At 45.7% G+C, this 16,212-nt stretch overlaps 1 protein-coding gene across 6 annotated transcripts in view; it reads left to right on the top strand.

Moving 5' to 3' along the window:
* Positions 1 to 16,212, top strand: part of ST6GAL1 (ST6 beta-galactoside alpha-2,6-sialyltransferase 1) — a 44,509-nt gene that overhangs the window by 26,220 nt on the left and 2,077 nt on the right. For 5 of the 6 annotated variants that reach the window (XM_042041820.1, XM_042041823.1, XM_042041821.1 and 2 more), the window contains 5 exons: positions 2,938 to 3,064; positions 4,185 to 4,848; positions 8,392 to 8,489; positions 13,431 to 13,532; positions 14,769 to 14,943. In XM_042041820.1, coding sequence (XP_041897754.1) covers positions 4,224 to 4,848; positions 8,392 to 8,489; positions 13,431 to 13,532; positions 14,769 to 14,943 — 1,000 coding nt within the window. In that variant the 5' untranslated portion in view covers positions 2,938 to 3,064; positions 4,185 to 4,223. Of the gene's footprint in view, positions 1 to 121; positions 227 to 2,937; positions 3,065 to 4,184; positions 4,849 to 8,391; positions 8,490 to 13,430; positions 13,533 to 14,768; positions 14,944 to 16,212 lie in introns of those variants that run through there. The other variant, XM_042041822.1, reaches the window with a different exon arrangement.

Below are 16,212 nucleotides of genomic sequence, written 5' to 3' on the forward strand. Positions count from 1 at the left end.
GGTTGTCTGTGCACTGTGTGCAATTGTAGAGTTCATTGCCTTGGGCTGTTAGGGTAATGTGAGTGGTTTCAAGAACCAATTAAACATGGGCAGAGGATTGGCATTGGTACAGCTGATGACACAACTTTTGCAAAGCTGGTTGCATTTCCTGGAAGAACCGTTCATACCTTTGTCCATACTCGTGTGGTTTGTCTGTGTACCGGCTGTCAGACACTATAGGAGACAGGTAAGGGCTGTTTGAGATGAGGACACTTGGTAGCATTTTTAGGGTTAATCTGCTGTGGGATGTGGAAATTGGGATTGCTGGGTGTTCTGTGTCGTGGCGTTGCTGGCTGCAGCTCCCTGGACAGACAGCAGCCTGTGGAATGCCAGACGCAGCAGGACTTTTCACACTGTTGTGTACTTTGCTGGTTAGACCTGAGACCAGCAAGAGAATTGGACAATAAAGGTTAAGTATAAGGGTGTGTGGACAGAATGTAGTTCCCTGACTGCCTTGAAGATATCACATCTTTACTTGTTCTCTGCACAGGATTAATTTACCCTCAGAGGACTTGCTGTGTGGGCTTAGCCTGCCAGCCAGTGCTCGACCCTACAGCTGTGTCAGGTTCTGGGTTTCAAGGAGACAGCTGTTTGTTTTAAGTATTTTTCTAGGTTTGGGGGATTTTTTTTTTTTTTGTCTTTTCTTTCTTCATACTCCTAGCTGGTACCTTGTGTTTTGTGTAGGTGGCAAGCTTCCATCATCTTTGGAAAAGTACATTTGTACTGACCACTGCCAGACAGAAGTACACACAAGCGGCCACTTGTAGGCTATGATACTTTGCCAGGAAGAGCAGATGCTTTCCTTTGCCACAAAAGAGGTTTGGTGGCAGAATGCTTGAGAGGGACCCCATCTTAGGCACTGCTTGTGCAGAGAAAATAAAATCCTATCATGTGAAGTACTAGTTATAATTAAGCTGAATTGCAAAGAATCCATGGGGAACAGAAGGTTTCTTGAAGTGTTGTGGCTCTGCTAAAACATGCTTGCAGAGTCTACTTTGCCAGCTCACAAATCAAAGCAAAATAACTGTTCACACTGCAGTGGCATGTACAGTCAAAGTTGGGGATAATTTGTGCAGAAGGCAAGTTTTCCAGGTGCCTTTGAGTGGCCTGGAAAGGAGAGGAGGTGGTGTGACTTGCTAGGCATCCTGTGCTGTGCAGCACCAGGAGGAGTGTCCCAGCAGGAACTTGCAGAGAGCTGTAAAGTTGTTTCACTGTAATGAACCTGCCACCTTTCTATATGATTCAAGTGTGAGAAGCAAAAGCTGATGGTTACTGAGATGTGCCTGCCATCACCTCCACCTGGGAACCCCTCAGAAGACTTTTTTGAAGTCAAAAGCAGAGCAGAGTTGTGCAGGGCCTGGAGCAAAGAGCTCTGCTCTGCAGGGTGGTAGGCTGCTGAGCACCTCCAGACAGACTTGAGGCTCTGTCCTCCCTGCACGGAAGGTCTTAGTTGAGTTTTCTGGAAGCCAGATCTTTGCCCCTTACAAAGGGATACAGTGTGAATAAGGTCAGGCTGGGGGCTGCACGAAGCGTGTCTCAGAGTTTTGTACTAAGCTGACACTGGACAGCTCTGTTTTGGTGTTGCTCTCGATTTGGAAAGCGTTGCTGTCTGTGTGTGGCTCAGCAGAGCCCTGACAGCACGGAGGCTGACTCAGCGGTGCTTTCCCCATCAGCAAATGGCTTTGCAGTCAGCTGCTTTCACGTGGTGCTTTCTGTTCTCCACAGCACCAGGCAGGCCCCGAGTGAGTTGTCCCTACGGGGTCCCCAGCTGCGGAGGGGATGGCAGGAGGCAGCAGTGAGAGTCTGGCGGAGACCGCAGCAGGAGAGGAACCATAAACAGTGTGGAGAACCTTGGGCTTACTCCTCACAGGACAGAGCACAGGGGCGTCCTGCATCCCCTCCTGGTGCCCCCCCTCTCCAGACTGCTGTACCTGTCCTGGTTCAAAAAGACTTCAGTGTGCCCTTCTAGCACATTTGTACTTAAGGAAATGAAAAGCTATACTGTCTGTCAGGACAGGGGAAGTAATTCCAATAAAAGCTGGAATCACTTGTGTTTCTTGGATCTTTTTGTTGTTGTTGTTTAAGAACTGGAGGTAGAGCAATGTTGGCTTTTTCATCGTGGAGTGCTCTGTGAAAAAATAATATTGTTCCTTAATAAAGTTAAAATATAAGTTTTCAGCGTTAGGATGCTTTAATAATTTAGTATTTAGTCCTGTAAAGGATATCATTTGTAATTTAGCTCATGTGGCATTATATTGACTCAGACTTCCTGTAAAAGCAAGCTACTTTCTTGATTTCTCAGATTATACTGTCAAATCTCCCTTTCTCTTGCTGCATTTCCTTGGTAGAGTGAAACTGTAAAGTCTAAAACACATTTATGTATTTTGTGAAGACTTATGGATTAAGATATGTTTTATAAAGCAACTTTCCATGGGTCTTGTTCCAAAAAAGCAGGGAGTCTTCTCTGCAAGAGTGCATGAATTACTCAAGAATGGGCAGTAAGATATTTCCCTAGGAAAAGTTAGCTTTTTCTTTCTTTTCCTCTGTTCATTGTGTTAAGCAGCAGCATCAGATTATTTCCTTCAGTGTGTTATGGGTATATCCAGTGCTTGAGTGGATCTGGTCACTCTGGTGGGACCATAGAGCGGGCAGCCTGTGAGTTGGTTCCTGCTCTAGCTGAGAGCAGATCTCAGACAAAGAAGGAAGATGCCGATTTCGAATGGGAATTTAAGTGTTTAAAATGCTCATGTGGTGTTCATGTGTTTGCTGCTGTCCTTTCAGGCCTTGGTAACATCTTTTTTGGGACCACAGGGTTTATCTGAGGCAACACTTGCTCATCCCTAGAACTCTGAGGTTTTTCCTTAATAGGATTTCTTTTTTTCCTCCTTTTTTTTGCAGGTGTTTCTTGAGCTCTTCAGCACATCACAGAACTGTTGTGTTTTGGAATATCCTGCTTAAGCCCTCTGAAGAAATCTGCCAACAGCCAAGAATGACTTGAGTTGGAGAGCTGCTGCTTTATCCACAGGTAGTGTGTTGGTAGCTCAGTAATCTCTCGGCAGCCCAGCATAGCACTATATGCTTTCAGCAGGTTCCTCAGTGAGGAAGTTGCAGCTTGTACCTCTGTGGGAATGGCAGTGATCTGCATGTGTTTGTATCCTGAGGACACCTGGAGTCTCCATATTGTTCCCATGCTTTTGGACACATCTGGAGCAGCCATGTAGGGAAGTGAGCAAATGCTGTCCTGTCTTCTGCAATCCTGTGTGCTGCTTGTGAGGTGTTTATGCATCAGTGTATGTTTTGTGCACCAGCCCCCCCAAATAAGCCTAGTTTGAGCTGCTTTTTGAGCAGTCCTCCTGTTGGATTCCCCCTTTTATGACATGATGGGAGCTGGAGGTATCTGCTAGTGTGAGGCAGTGCAAATGAGGAAAGGCAGTGCTTGTACAACAGGGTCTGGCTTTGCTTTCTCTAGGGGTAACTTGCCTGGGGTAATGTTCATCCAAGTGCATTTATGAGCCCAAACATGCCTCAGACCTTACTGGGGCTTAATTGGCTTCCAGTAGCTGTTCAGTGAGGTTTGCTGTTGGGAGTGCACTCAGCCCACTGCAGACTTGCAGCAGTTCCCTGAAGAGTCACCAAACTACCAGGATGGTGAAGTTCCTGGTGCTCGTGAACTCAGAGCTTTTTTTTTTTTTCCTTTCCAGTTCTGTGCTTGACTATGTGCTTCATTAGTGTTAAAGCCTATGGTCAAGTAAAAACACATTTCTGGAAGTGCATTTGTTGGGATTTGGGTATTTACTGTCAGGGATGGGAGATGAAGGGAAGTGGAGACTTACCCTGCTTGCTGGTATGATACTGGCAGTATTAAATTCGGCTGTCACTTGTGCAAGGGAATAGAAAAAAGGTTTGAGTGGCAGTGGCCTCAGATCACCATTACATAGCATGTGATGGCTGATAGCCAGCTCAGGTCTTCCTGTTCGGTGTTTGAGGTGGTGGACTTTGAAATGAGATCTTTAAACAGCCTGAAATTCTACAATTGCCCCTTTGTCATCTCTCTCCCCTCCTGCTGCCCACACACAGATCTCCATGACTTTACCTGTGCACACGCCTGTGCCTGCAGCCCTGACTGAGCTGTTTCCTTTTCCCAGGGCCAGCTTCCAGTGTCCCATCTGGATGCACCGTACACTATGGTTCACATCAACGTGTTGAAAAAGTTAATGTGTGTTCTTGTGGTGATACTGGTAGCACTGACAGTTTGCCTGTGGAGAGAAACAAGAAGAAGCTACTATGATCCTTTGAAGACCAGGAATGATGATTTGCAGGGGCACAGGAGTTCAGAGAAATGGAACCCGGTTAAATCACAAGGCCTTTTCCATGAAGCAGCCAGTGAACTGGGGCAGATATCCAGAATGTGGCTTGGTGCCCCCAACAAAGTAAAAGACAGCACTGCTGTAACAGCTGAAAAGTCCAAGAAAGCAGCCTTTGTGAAGGTATGGGATAAGGACAGCTCATCCAGAAATCTCATACCCAGGCTGCAGAAGGTCAGGAAAAACTACCTGGCCATGAACAAGTACAATGTAACTTACAACGGGAAGAGGAGTGCTAAGCTCAGCCCAGAGAAGTTGCTCTGCCAGCTGCGTGACAGGGTCAATGTGACCATGATACAGAGGTCAGATGGTCCTTTTGGTACCTCTGAATGGCATCAATACCTGCCAGGGAAAAGCCTCAGTGAAACAGTGGGACACCTGGGTCGCTGTGCTGTCGTATCCTCAGCAGGGTCTCTGAAATCATCTCGCTTGGGACAAGAGATAGGTTGGTATCTTTCTGTTAGCATGAGGTCAAATATCATTGTTTTATAACTTGGGCTGAATAGAAGTAACCTGCTGTCATGCTCTTACTTATAAGTCTCTTGTGGTCAAAAGGTGTTTAAAATTAGTTAAAATGTTATCCTTAAACTTCTAAAGTCAGTAAATACTTCAGTCTAGCTGGAGATGGGAGTAATAGGTAGCTCTATTCTAGCTAGTCCTTTCGATTTTCATGATCCTATTGGCATTACTAGAGGGTCGCACAAATACTCGATACCAGAGAGCAATCTTGGTTCCTCAAGTGTTTGTTTGTTGAGAGGGTTTGGGGTGGGTTGTGTAGTGCTCATTGCATAGTCAAAAAAATTTTCATACAGGAAGACTTTCTCAGAGCAGAAATAAAAGAAAATGCTAAAGGGGAAAAAAACTCCCTGGACATAGCCCTGAGCAGTGTGTGTTGAGAGAGGGCTGGACACAGACAGTCTTCAGAGGTCCCTTCCAGCCTCAGTGATTCTGTAATTCTTGCTCAAGGCTTTCCAAAAGTAGCACTGCTTCATTCTGAGCCATAAGGCAGTTGGCCAAATTTGAGTGGCCCAGAAGACCATCAAAAAACTTTACAGAGCTTTATCTTTTTGGACAAAGTTTGATGATGCTTTGCAGTCTCCTCTGACCATATTTACTGGAGGTTAATGCATTAATTAATAAATGCCAAAGCTTTGGTCTTTTACTGTGGATTATAAAGAAGCATATTTTGATGCCAGAGCGTTTTGTGTCTTTACAAAAAGAGCATGCTGGGGAAACCAGCTCTTCAGTCTTCAGCTCAGGCAGAAAATTCTCCAGAGCCTGCAGCTCCCTCAGCTTGCTTCATTATTTGGTGTTTGGACCTCAGTTAAGGTTCATGCTTTGCTGAACTGTAGCTTCACTGAAGAAGTTTTGAAGTCTGGGAGTTTTCTCTCACGTGGAAATTGTTCACAAGCTTTGGTGTGTTCATAAGTTTGTTGGATCAGATCCCTTTGGCCTGCACTAAGCTGCAGGTAGCCTTCATCTTCTGAAACAGGTAGATGGATGGATTTCAATGCATCATTCATGGAAAACTTCTGCAAAGCCTTCAGAATCATAGTCCCTCATGGGAGACAGTGTTTAGGTCTGGTACTTGCTCAGAAGTTCTCCCCCAAACTCCTCTGTGTCCACATGGCAGGCGAGCAGGAGCTAGAGTGAGGTTGAGCAGTTGCAAGTGTGTTAAAGTGCTATGAAATATGCAATGAAGAACAGCATTCCCTACTGGTACAAATTGCAGGTGGGAGTTGGTTGATGTAATTGTTTCTGCTTCTTAGGAGTGTTTGAGGAGAGATAGGTCAAGACTTGGGAAGCCAGTTCTGACTTTTCCTTCAAGTACCTGTCTCAGCTTGTTTGGGTGCCTCTTGAAGTTCAGAGCTAAAGGTTTGCACAGAAGTGACCTTCTGTTGAACAGCCTCCCCAGCACAGCTGGCTTGTGCTCTGTCTGTGTTAGGCTCCAGCATTACTGACAGCAGTGCTTGTTCCTCTGGAAGGAGACCCTCACAAGAGTGGGAGGTGATGTTCTGGAGCATTGGAATGCAGTCCATGCAGCGCTGGATTGGGTATGGGAGCAGCCAAGTGTAATGGGCTGTGCTTTGGCTCCGGCACAGCTGAACGTACGTCGGACAGGCAAAGCCCTTTCATTGCTCCCACAGCTGCTCTCTGAGCCCGTCCCCGCACTGAAGCACTGGTTTGTTCCAGATCACAAGGGGTGGATGCTGGTGAGGTCACTGTGTAGTGTGCCCGAGGCTGCTGGTGTCCCTACCCTGTGTTCCTCATGCCTGGGTCACAAACTTTCACCTTTCTGTTCAAGCAGTTAACTCTGCTGATGCTTCTGTAGAGTTTGGACACTTGCAGCCTTGAGCTGGGCAGGGTGAATATTAAAGGATTCAAGAGCATTCAGTGTATTTCTGTAAATTTTGTCCCACTTTTGGCCTGATGTATTTTCATGTAGGAAATGTCATGGTTTTGTTGGAGGAAGTTGTTGAAAAGGAACTAAATCTTACAAGCTTAAAATGAAGTATTTGTGTAGATGAGCACAATGGATTGCTGAGTTATTATTCCCTGAACTACTTGTTCTGTGTAATCATGTTAAGATATCAAATGGGCAATTAGTGAAACTAAGGGAGGCTGGCAAAGCAGCACAGGGTTGTAAACAACTTTTTACTGGGCTCTTGGTATTACTGAAGGTTATAAATTGCCACTGAAAAATCTGATGTGAGAGATACCAAGTGTAGCACAACCACCTGGAGACAAAGCCAGCTACTCTGCCTGAGCAGTCACTAAACACCCTTTTAATGTGCAAACTTGGGGCATATTAATGCTTGGTGTCTGGCTGAAGTTATATATGAGGAAATCATAACCCTGTATTGCATTGGTGCAAGGTAGGATGTGGAGCTAAGGGTCTGTAGTGGTAACTGCAGAGCCACTTCTCAGCATGGAGACACTTTTTTCCAGAAACATCACCTTTCTTGGTTTTGGATGGTGCTTTGGAAGGGCTCTTAAGAAGACCCACTTCTCCAGGAGAATAAAATAGCTGAGAAATCAGTCTTTGCTGCCAGTGATTACTGATCCTTCAGCATTGCTTGTGAGAACACCCCTGTTTTCAAGAAAATGATCTCAAAAAGACCCAGTTCTGCACCAGGCAGGTCCTTCTGCCCTGGAACTTGGCAATTCTCACAGACCCTGTCTGCAGCTGTGAGTTGCAATCATGTGGCCTCAGTGCAAATTCAGGAAAGATGTCCCTGCTTCTCTAACTCAGCCCCTCTGATCACATGGAAGGTTTCTTATCCAAATCCAGCCACAAGGCAGGGAGAAGCCAGGATGTCAGGGTGACAAGCACAAATGCCCTGCATGTCACAGCAGCAGCCTGACTCCAGGGCGTTAGGGTGGCCTGGCTGGCTGTGCCAAGGCAGAGGAGGGTGCTGGAGGAATGCTGTGCTATCTTAAGAGGTGATGCCAGCAGAGGAAAATGCAGTGAATTCCAAGGCATGTAAGAAGCTGTGTCTGTTGAAGGCACAGCAGTGGTTTTATTTCTGTGGGAGGCATGCTGGCAGGCTAAGGTCAGCTTTGCTTTCCACTGTGGTTGGTGTACATTTCTGGGGCTGGTCAACCTCCAGGCTGGAAGAGAGGACACTGGCTTTCTACTACTTCCTAGTTTTTTAGTTTGCAGCCAGCCATGTGGTAAATTATTTGAGTATTGATCTATCTCCTGGTAAAGTGTTTGAAAAAAGGAAGGAGAGAAAATGCTAGGGTTGTGCTCTCCAACCTGACAGTGGGTTGTAGGTTTAAAGAGTAGATTTTAAAAATTGTATTGATCATGAAGTTTGAGCCACAACTTCCTCCAAAGAGTCTGACTTGCTACTTCTAGATGTTAGGTTGAAACCCAGGCATTAGCCAGGTTGCATTAGAAGTGCAGGTGAATAATGTTACTTGTCTTTGGTATCACTCAAATCCAGGTGCTGGCTCACAGGTTTTCCCTCTGTTTGGCTTTCAGACAGCCACGATGCCGTCTTGCGATTCAATGGGGCTCCTGTCAGGGGCTTTCAAGATGATGTGGGGCAAAAGACAACAATTCGTCTTGTGAATTCCCAGGTAAGTCTGAGGAACCTGTGCTGAATAGGTCAAGCATGGCAGAGCTGTGTAGCTGCACTGTCTGGGAGCTGAGAAGAACAGGGCTGTCCATCTGATTTCTCCTGTCCCTACCACATAGCTGTAGGATGGGGATGTCTCCCCTTGGAATGGGGAACCGTTGGTAAATTTGAGGTGACTGGAGTGACACTGGCATGTGCTTGCAAACTTGAAGTAGCCTGCTTGTGATTTACAGCAGGCACAGGGTAATTTGTGTTTTGTCTTTGCTCAAAGGCTCTATGGAGGCACAGGAAGGCCAGCTTCATGCTGTTGCTGTGCGTTTGGAGTGAGAGGCAGGAACAACACCACAGGTCAGCTAATGCAGGTCAGCAAGGAGGAGTGCACCAAGAGATGAGCTGTGCCTGCCCCAGAGATGGGTGTGAAGAATGAAAAAGTTTATTTGGCTTTTAAGAAAGAACAATGTTTCTTTACTGCCCAGCAGTGGTACAGACTCTAGATAACACATGAACCAGGGCTGCTAAATGGCTGAAGACACTCGCAAAAGACCCACCTTTAAAGCTGTAGCCTGTGCACAGCCAGGAGAGGGATGTGCTCTGGTGGGTCCAGGACCTTATTGCAGAGCATGGCAAAAAGTGCCTTTAATGCAAGGCCTTGCTTACAGAGTTAAATATCCCCTGCCTCTGAGAGCTCTTCATAGGTATCAAGGTGTCCCTTTGCTGATTCCCTTTGGCCATCAGTAGGCTGTGAAGCAGACCCTCCAGAGTTAGGGCTATGTGTAACAGTGCATTAGCAGAGTTAGTCTGCCACTTGGCCAGCAGCAGAGTGAGACTCTTGCTCTTGTAGGTACATCTCAGAGTGTTTGCACCTTTCCTCCTTAGAGCAGTTACCCTTCATGTTTGCCTATTTTGAGGAGAGAAATCTTCAAGTATAGACATGCAGAGAAAAGAAGAAATCCTAGTAGTATGTGCTGGTGAGGGAATGGAGGAGGACAGTAAAATATCAAACAGGCCAGGAGTCATTTGGTTAAAAGACCTGGTGCAGCATTGCAGTACTGAGTACAAGCATCTCCTCACCCCACAAGAGGAGGAGGAGGTTGTAGGCGCATGAAGGCTGAGGAATTGAGTGAGGGAGAGATGAGTGGCTGAAGTGTATCTTTTGTCATCCCCAACCAAAAAGGCAGTTTCTTTTCCTTACCCCAAAGCTAAGATTTGTAGGCCTGGAGTTTTCTCACCTGCCCTTGTGTGAGGAGTGCGTGGATGCTTCTGTGTAACGAGGTGTGAAGTTTCTCAAAACAGCAACAGGAGCTTGACTATCCTCTTCAAAGGCAAGAGACAATGGGCTAATATGTAACCAGTTTCCTTAGTTCATTTTGTGTGTCTTTTAAAGGATTTTCTTGCTTCTTGTGTGAATGCTGTTGTTACCTCTTTCTGCTCTTGGGTCTCTCTTCACTTGCTGCCATGCTCTTTACTGTTGCTTGCTGCATCTCGATTCCTCTGCATTAAACCCCCAGTCAGAAGGGGGACAGTTTGTCCTTTCTGAACCAGTCTGGTTTGAGCAGACAGATTTGGCTGCTGACTTCTGTGCCCTGTTTGACATCTTGCGGGTTTTGTTTTATCTTTCCCGTCTCTGTGTATTTTTGTGATGTCAGATAGGTGTTATCACTTAAGCAAATTTTCTCTGGAGGATGTGCTCATTGCCAAGCTTACAGTGATATGAAGAGAAAATATGTCCATGACCTATGTGCTATCAGTATTATCTGCACAGGGAGGGAGGGTAAGTGTGTGGTTGTACAGCTGTAATATAACTCTCCATGTGGATTCTCATACTTTGGACCAAGTGTAGTTACAGCCACATCATTACAGTGCTTCTGTTCTCCATGCAGATCAGCCTGCAGTCATGGGCGATGTTCCCTCTGAATGGAGACACCAGCTTAGAAAACTTCAGTTACAGGGAGAACAATATTGTTGCAGTTTTTAGAGGCTAAAGTTAACTCAAAAGGCAGCGTTGATCTGGCTGCTGACCAGGGAAACAGATGCTTTCCATGTGAGTAGTGCAGGAGTCTCTCATCTGAGGTTTCTAAACTGAACAGCTCTGACTGCAGTCCCTGTTAACTTCAGTGACCACTGGATTGGAAGCCTGGTTTTCTTACATGTTTTTGTTTGCACTTTGAATGGTTCAGTGCTGTTCTAGTCTTGGTGATATCATTTAAACCTTCTTGTTAGTCGTGTGGCCTGATCACATTCTGGTTTTAGCGCGCTGCAGGAGCTGTGCTTTATCTTGCCTTGCCCAGAGCTCTTACAGGCATCAGGTACTGGCTGGACAAGCTGTAATTTTTTCTTGTTCTGGGCTGGCTTTTCTTATGTTTTAACTGGGAAAACGAATGGGTTTGGGGCTTGGCTGCTTTTATTCTGGCTCTTACTGCTGATCAATTGTCAGTCTATTGCCAAAGTGAAGGGACTGGGATCTCCTGAATCTGATCTGTCAAAGCTAGTCTGTATTGAGTAATATTCCTTTGGCACGCATGGCCAGTGGCCCTAAGTTTCTTAATAATTATTTTAAGATATTTTTCTGTAATTTGCTGGCCAGTCTCTAGGACATACGTGGGGGTGGATGGTTTTAACGGTAGAGTGGAGTATCTTGCACATCTTTGTGCATAGAGAAAGATTAATGGATTGGTACTGACAGGAAGGCAAGAAATTTGGGATCTCCAGATCTGAGGCTATGCTTTTAGGTCCACAAACTTGGTAGTTGTTCTAAATAAAGAATTTATTTAATGTTGCCTCATTTATTTTCTCAGGCCTTGACTGGTTCATCAGTATTGCTGCCTTTAATGGCATGTTTTCCTGCAGTCTGACACAAGGCATTGATTGGCCCTGGGAAGGCAGTTATGTCTTGCAAAAATAAGGGCTGAAGTACATGTGAGGGGAGTGCCAACGTCATTCTGGAGGACACAGCTCCTTTCTGCAGAGCTGACCAAGGACTAGAGTACCTTGTTCCTCCCAGCCCTTGTTTCCTGTTCTCCTGGGCTGGCTTCTTGCTGTCACAGAGAGTACTCTGCTTTGGCTGCCTTTGCTGTTATTGGCACTAACAGTCTGCAGGGAGGAAGAGAAAGGAGATAGCACATCAATGGAATGGAGGAAGGCTGTGGTGGGAAAGGAGAGCATGTTTAGATTACAGGACATTGACTGCTGGTAGCCAGAAAGGAGGAAATCATTGTGATATGGGCAATAAATGTACTACCAGGGTAGGGGCTGTATTAAAAAGATACTTGCTACCTAGTGAACTGGCTAAAGAAGAAATCAGGAAACCAATAGATCAGTTAACTAATTAGGATCAAAAATCTGGGCAAGACAAGTAAGTCATGTAGCAATTTGAATGAATTTTATTACTTAGAAAGAATCGGTCACTATTAAACAACAAATGGACACTAAAGGTAAATGGGGGGCCAGATTCCTTCAGCAAACAGGTTGACTAGTAGCTAGCAGGTAGTACCAAGAGCCAGCCCCAGTGTGTGGGAGGACACAGCAAACAGCTTGTGGCTGTGGAGGTGCTCCTCTCCTGGTTTCTTATCCCTTTGCTTTTGTGCCTGTCACAGCTCTCTCGGGGTTTGTGTGATTCTGCCAACTCACATGGCTTTAGAAACAATGAAATGAAAATAAAGTGTGCGTGTTCCTTGCCATATCCCTGTCCCTTTGCAGTGCTCCATCCCACTCGTACCCAGCTGAAGGGATGGCTGGTGCCAGCTGCTGTGCCCCTCTTTGCCTCTGGTGTCCACAGGCTGCAGGCAGATATTCACACCTGCAGCATTGCACACTCCAGCTAACAGTGGCCTAGATATTTTAGCTGCTGTAAGGAAATGAAACCAGGCAGTACCCGTGGTCAAGGCCAAGGCCTAATCCCATAGAGTTAAGAACAGATGTGAGAAAACTCTTTTTGCCTTTGGAATAATTCCCATCTGGGCTGGCTGCAGCATCCTTGTGCTCTGGTTATGGGGACAGCCATGCAGGCAGCCGGCTTCTGAGGCAGCCAGGATGCTCAAGGACTAATTGGCTAGCTCATAATTAGATCTGGGGAGAAAATCAGGACAAATGGAAGCGGATTTTTATGATTATGATTTATGATTAGTGTTTACAAGCTGTGCCTGTACAGGTTGTGGCTTTGGGTGGGGAGGACAGGAGATTAATTGATTCTGATTGTTTTCTTTCTGCTGCAGACCTGAGTTACCCTTGGGTGTCCCAAGCAGTGGTGGTTGTGTCCAGAGTATAGAGAGAACAACTCTGCTTGAAGCTTTCCTTGTCACTGCTGCTCTCAGGAGACTCAACCCTGAACCTGCCTGAGCTGCTTCCTCCCCACTCAGTAGAGGCGATGGGGGGCTTGGCATGAGGCAGGATTGGCTGGGGGTGCTGTAGTCTCTCATCTCTTGCAGTGATGGTCTCACAGGAGGCTGAGCACTGGCTGCCAGGGTTCCTGTTGCTGAGGAGAAGCCACCCACATGCAGGCCTTTTTATTTTGGCTTAAATGAAGGTTCTTGATAAAGCCAACAGTGTGTTTTCATTAGGCTCTGCCTGGACTGTCCTGGTGACTGCTGGCAGCAACTGGTGTTCCCTCCTGCTTCTGGTAGTTGTAGTGATGGGATCCCCCAGCCAGGCTGGGTCACTCTGCGGGTCCTGTCCTTGGTGTGTTACTGGAGATGGATAGAAAGCCCTGTAAAGCATAAAGGCAGTTTTTATTGTGACTCTCCACGAAGTCCTTTGCTGCTAGATAGGACTGGCTTGGGCATTGGAAGGGCATTGCTGGGGCTGTGTCCTTGCCACACACAGTGGGCCGTGCTCAGTAACCAGCAGTGGGGTGGCTCTGGCTGTTTTCAGGTGTGTTTTGTTGTTTGGCTGCCTGCTAATTCTGACAGCATACTGCATAACATTGTATTTGTTGTTGCTATTCAAGCTTGTGACTGTTGAAGAGCAGCAGTTCCTGAGGGAACCACTATATAACACTGGAATCTTAATTGTCTGGGATCCAGCACCATATCATGCAGAAATTCATGAGGTAAGGCTGGGGTTTTTGTAAATAAATTCAGATTCACATGCTTTGAAGTGCTTCTGTTAAACCACTTCCTCCTAATGTGGGCAATCACTCATTTTAAGGCCATTCTTGTTTACTTTTTTGTTATTATGGATATATCCATGTGTACTTCTAGGAGTATCCCATGCATGAGTGCTCCTAAGAAAACACTTGCCTATTCCTGATCCCTGTGAAGGGCCTCAGGCCAAGTATAATGGGTCACCACCTTTACTTTCCCGTGGGCTGATGGCACAGGGAGGAGGTCACTGCTGGCCGCAGCAGTTGTCTCATTAGAGGATGATTTCCTCTCTCTGACAGTTAATCTAAGATTTGCTGATGGTTGATGCTTGGATGTTTCAATCACCAGTCAGCCATGGGATATACTTGATGCATTATGAGCGGGTTGGGAAACCCTCTGAAGATCTCTGTCAGCTTTCACGTGTGGATGTGCAATCCTTCTAGCATTTGCTTTGATTTTGAGTACAAAAGAGTGTTGTTTGATATGTGATGAGCTTTGGAGGTTCATGGTGGAAGCAGGTAGGAGTGAGTAGTCCATTCTTGACTTTTATTTTAAGCTCTGGTTGTAACTGAGAGGTCTTTGCATTCCTTTCTTTGGCCTCCATTTCCTATTTTCTCACTGATGTTTATTTCTGTGCCTGGTCCCATGGCTCCAGGAGGCACAAGGGGCTATGTTTAAGAGTCAGTAAAACCAGGATGGGATATTTATAGCATAGGGGGGAAAAAAATCTCAAAATGACTTTAAGAAAACATAAACCATTCCCAAGTTTTTACTGAAAGAGGAAATTTAAGGATGAAAATCAGCTCAGTCTGGTTCAGGAGCCTAAGCTGAGAACACTTGCCTGCAGAATAGGATGCTTTGTATGCAATGTGGAGAAGGATCTGGGTCTGTAACATTTAAGGCAGAGTTCTCAACATTGTCTGCTGTTGGAGAGTGCAGAATGAAATTACAAAATATGCTGATCTGATTTAATGGCCCTTAACTGAGATTTGGGGTTTCCCTGCTCTGTGTTCTGAGTCAGCTCACCACAGTGACCCAAGGGGACAGTGAGTGAGGATGTTTAGGTGAGTGTGACAGTGAGTGAGAGTGTGTAGCAGGATCTTTTTCCCCAGCAGCAGCAGGTTCACTCATCCTCTTTTCTTGGTGGTTACAGTAAAGTGGGTTAGAAATAAAGGATCTCACCTCTTGTTTCTGTTTTGCAGTGGTACAGAAAACCAGATTACAACTTTTTTGAAAGCTATAAGGCATATCGTAGTACACATCCAGAGCAGCCCTTCTATATCCTGAATCCCAAAATGCAGTGGCAACTCTGGGATATTCTGCAGGAGAATTCCCTGGAGCATATTCAGCCTAATCCACCATCATCAGGAATGCTTGGTAAGATAATTGCCCTCTAAACTTCGGGTTCAGTTTGCAGGCAGGAACTCTCCAAGATGCCTTTTTTCAAAGACAGCTACAAATTTATGGTGCTTATCAGAGTTGTTTTTACAGTGTTTGTCTTGTGCCAAAATTTAAGCTTCCTGTCTTCAGAGTAGCAGCTCAGTTGTATTAAAGTAAGTGGTTTGCAGCATGTCTGTGAAACAGCAGTTAGAAACATGGCCCAGTTCCAGGTGGAAACAGGAGAGCAGACTGCAACACTGGGATGGTCTCTAGGATTTGTAGCTTCTAGTGCCAGAGCAGTTCCCACAGGGTGCGAGGGGAAGGATGTGTCTCCTGCAGGCTCAGATCTGGTCAGGCAAATAAATCTGATTACTGTAAATGAGTTCTAAGGGCGTGCCTGTTTCTTTTCCATATATTATTTATATATAAATATGTGTGTGTGTAGACTTACTGGGGGTCTGTGGAGGGTCAGACTGAATAGTTGCTCTGAAAAGGTCAGTGATATGCCCCCTTACTAAGCATGCCAAAATCTTGCTTGTCAGCAGGCTAAATTCAGCCTCTCAGCAAAGAAACTCATTTTTGCATTCTGCCGTTGCAAAAGTTTTCCTACTTAGTGGAGAGCAGATCTCATGACCAGCTGAATAAAAAGGAGTGAACCTGTGGGGAAGCTGCCAGGTATCTGAAATCACGGCATAGATGTATAGTCTTGTTTGCCATGGAATGTCCGACTGCTGTGCTTCCGCCCTTTGTCTGCTCCCACCTCTGTTCCATCACTGCTGGGGCAGAGGCACTTTCTGTCTCTGTGTAAACAGAGTTGCTTCATGTTTTTGCCAGGCCCAGCACCCATTAAATCATTGCTTGGATATGTGTAGAGCAGCTGTGTAACAGCATAATCAATGACTTCAGCAGCAGAATTGTTAACTGGAGTTACGGACCCAAAGACACACTCAGACAGCAGTTCCTCCAGGGCTTAACTTTGGGCCTAGTTACCTCACTTTTTGCTTTGTAAAACAAGTCACCTTGCCAAATTCAAGGGCATAGATGAGTTCCAGTTTCCAGCTCCGTGTTCCCTGGAAGGCCTGACTGGGATTGAAAATTTTCATTTGAAAAGGTGGATGAAAACATGTTTAAAATATACTTTAGGTTCTTCTAATGTCTTGCAGTTCCTCAGATTGTGCATGGTCCCTGATGTCTCAGATACTGCATGAATTTTCTGGAATGTTACACATTGATTCTGTTTCTCTGGTATATTTTTGCTATTTCTTG

This window comes from Corvus kubaryi, unplaced genomic scaffold (genome assembly GCF_017639235.1).
Source record: "Corvus kubaryi isolate FWS band 111438036 unplaced genomic scaffold, C.kubaryi_AGA036_p1.0 37397, whole genome shotgun sequence".
Lineage (NCBI taxonomy): Eukaryota > Metazoa > Chordata > Aves > Passeriformes > Corvidae > Corvus > Corvus kubaryi.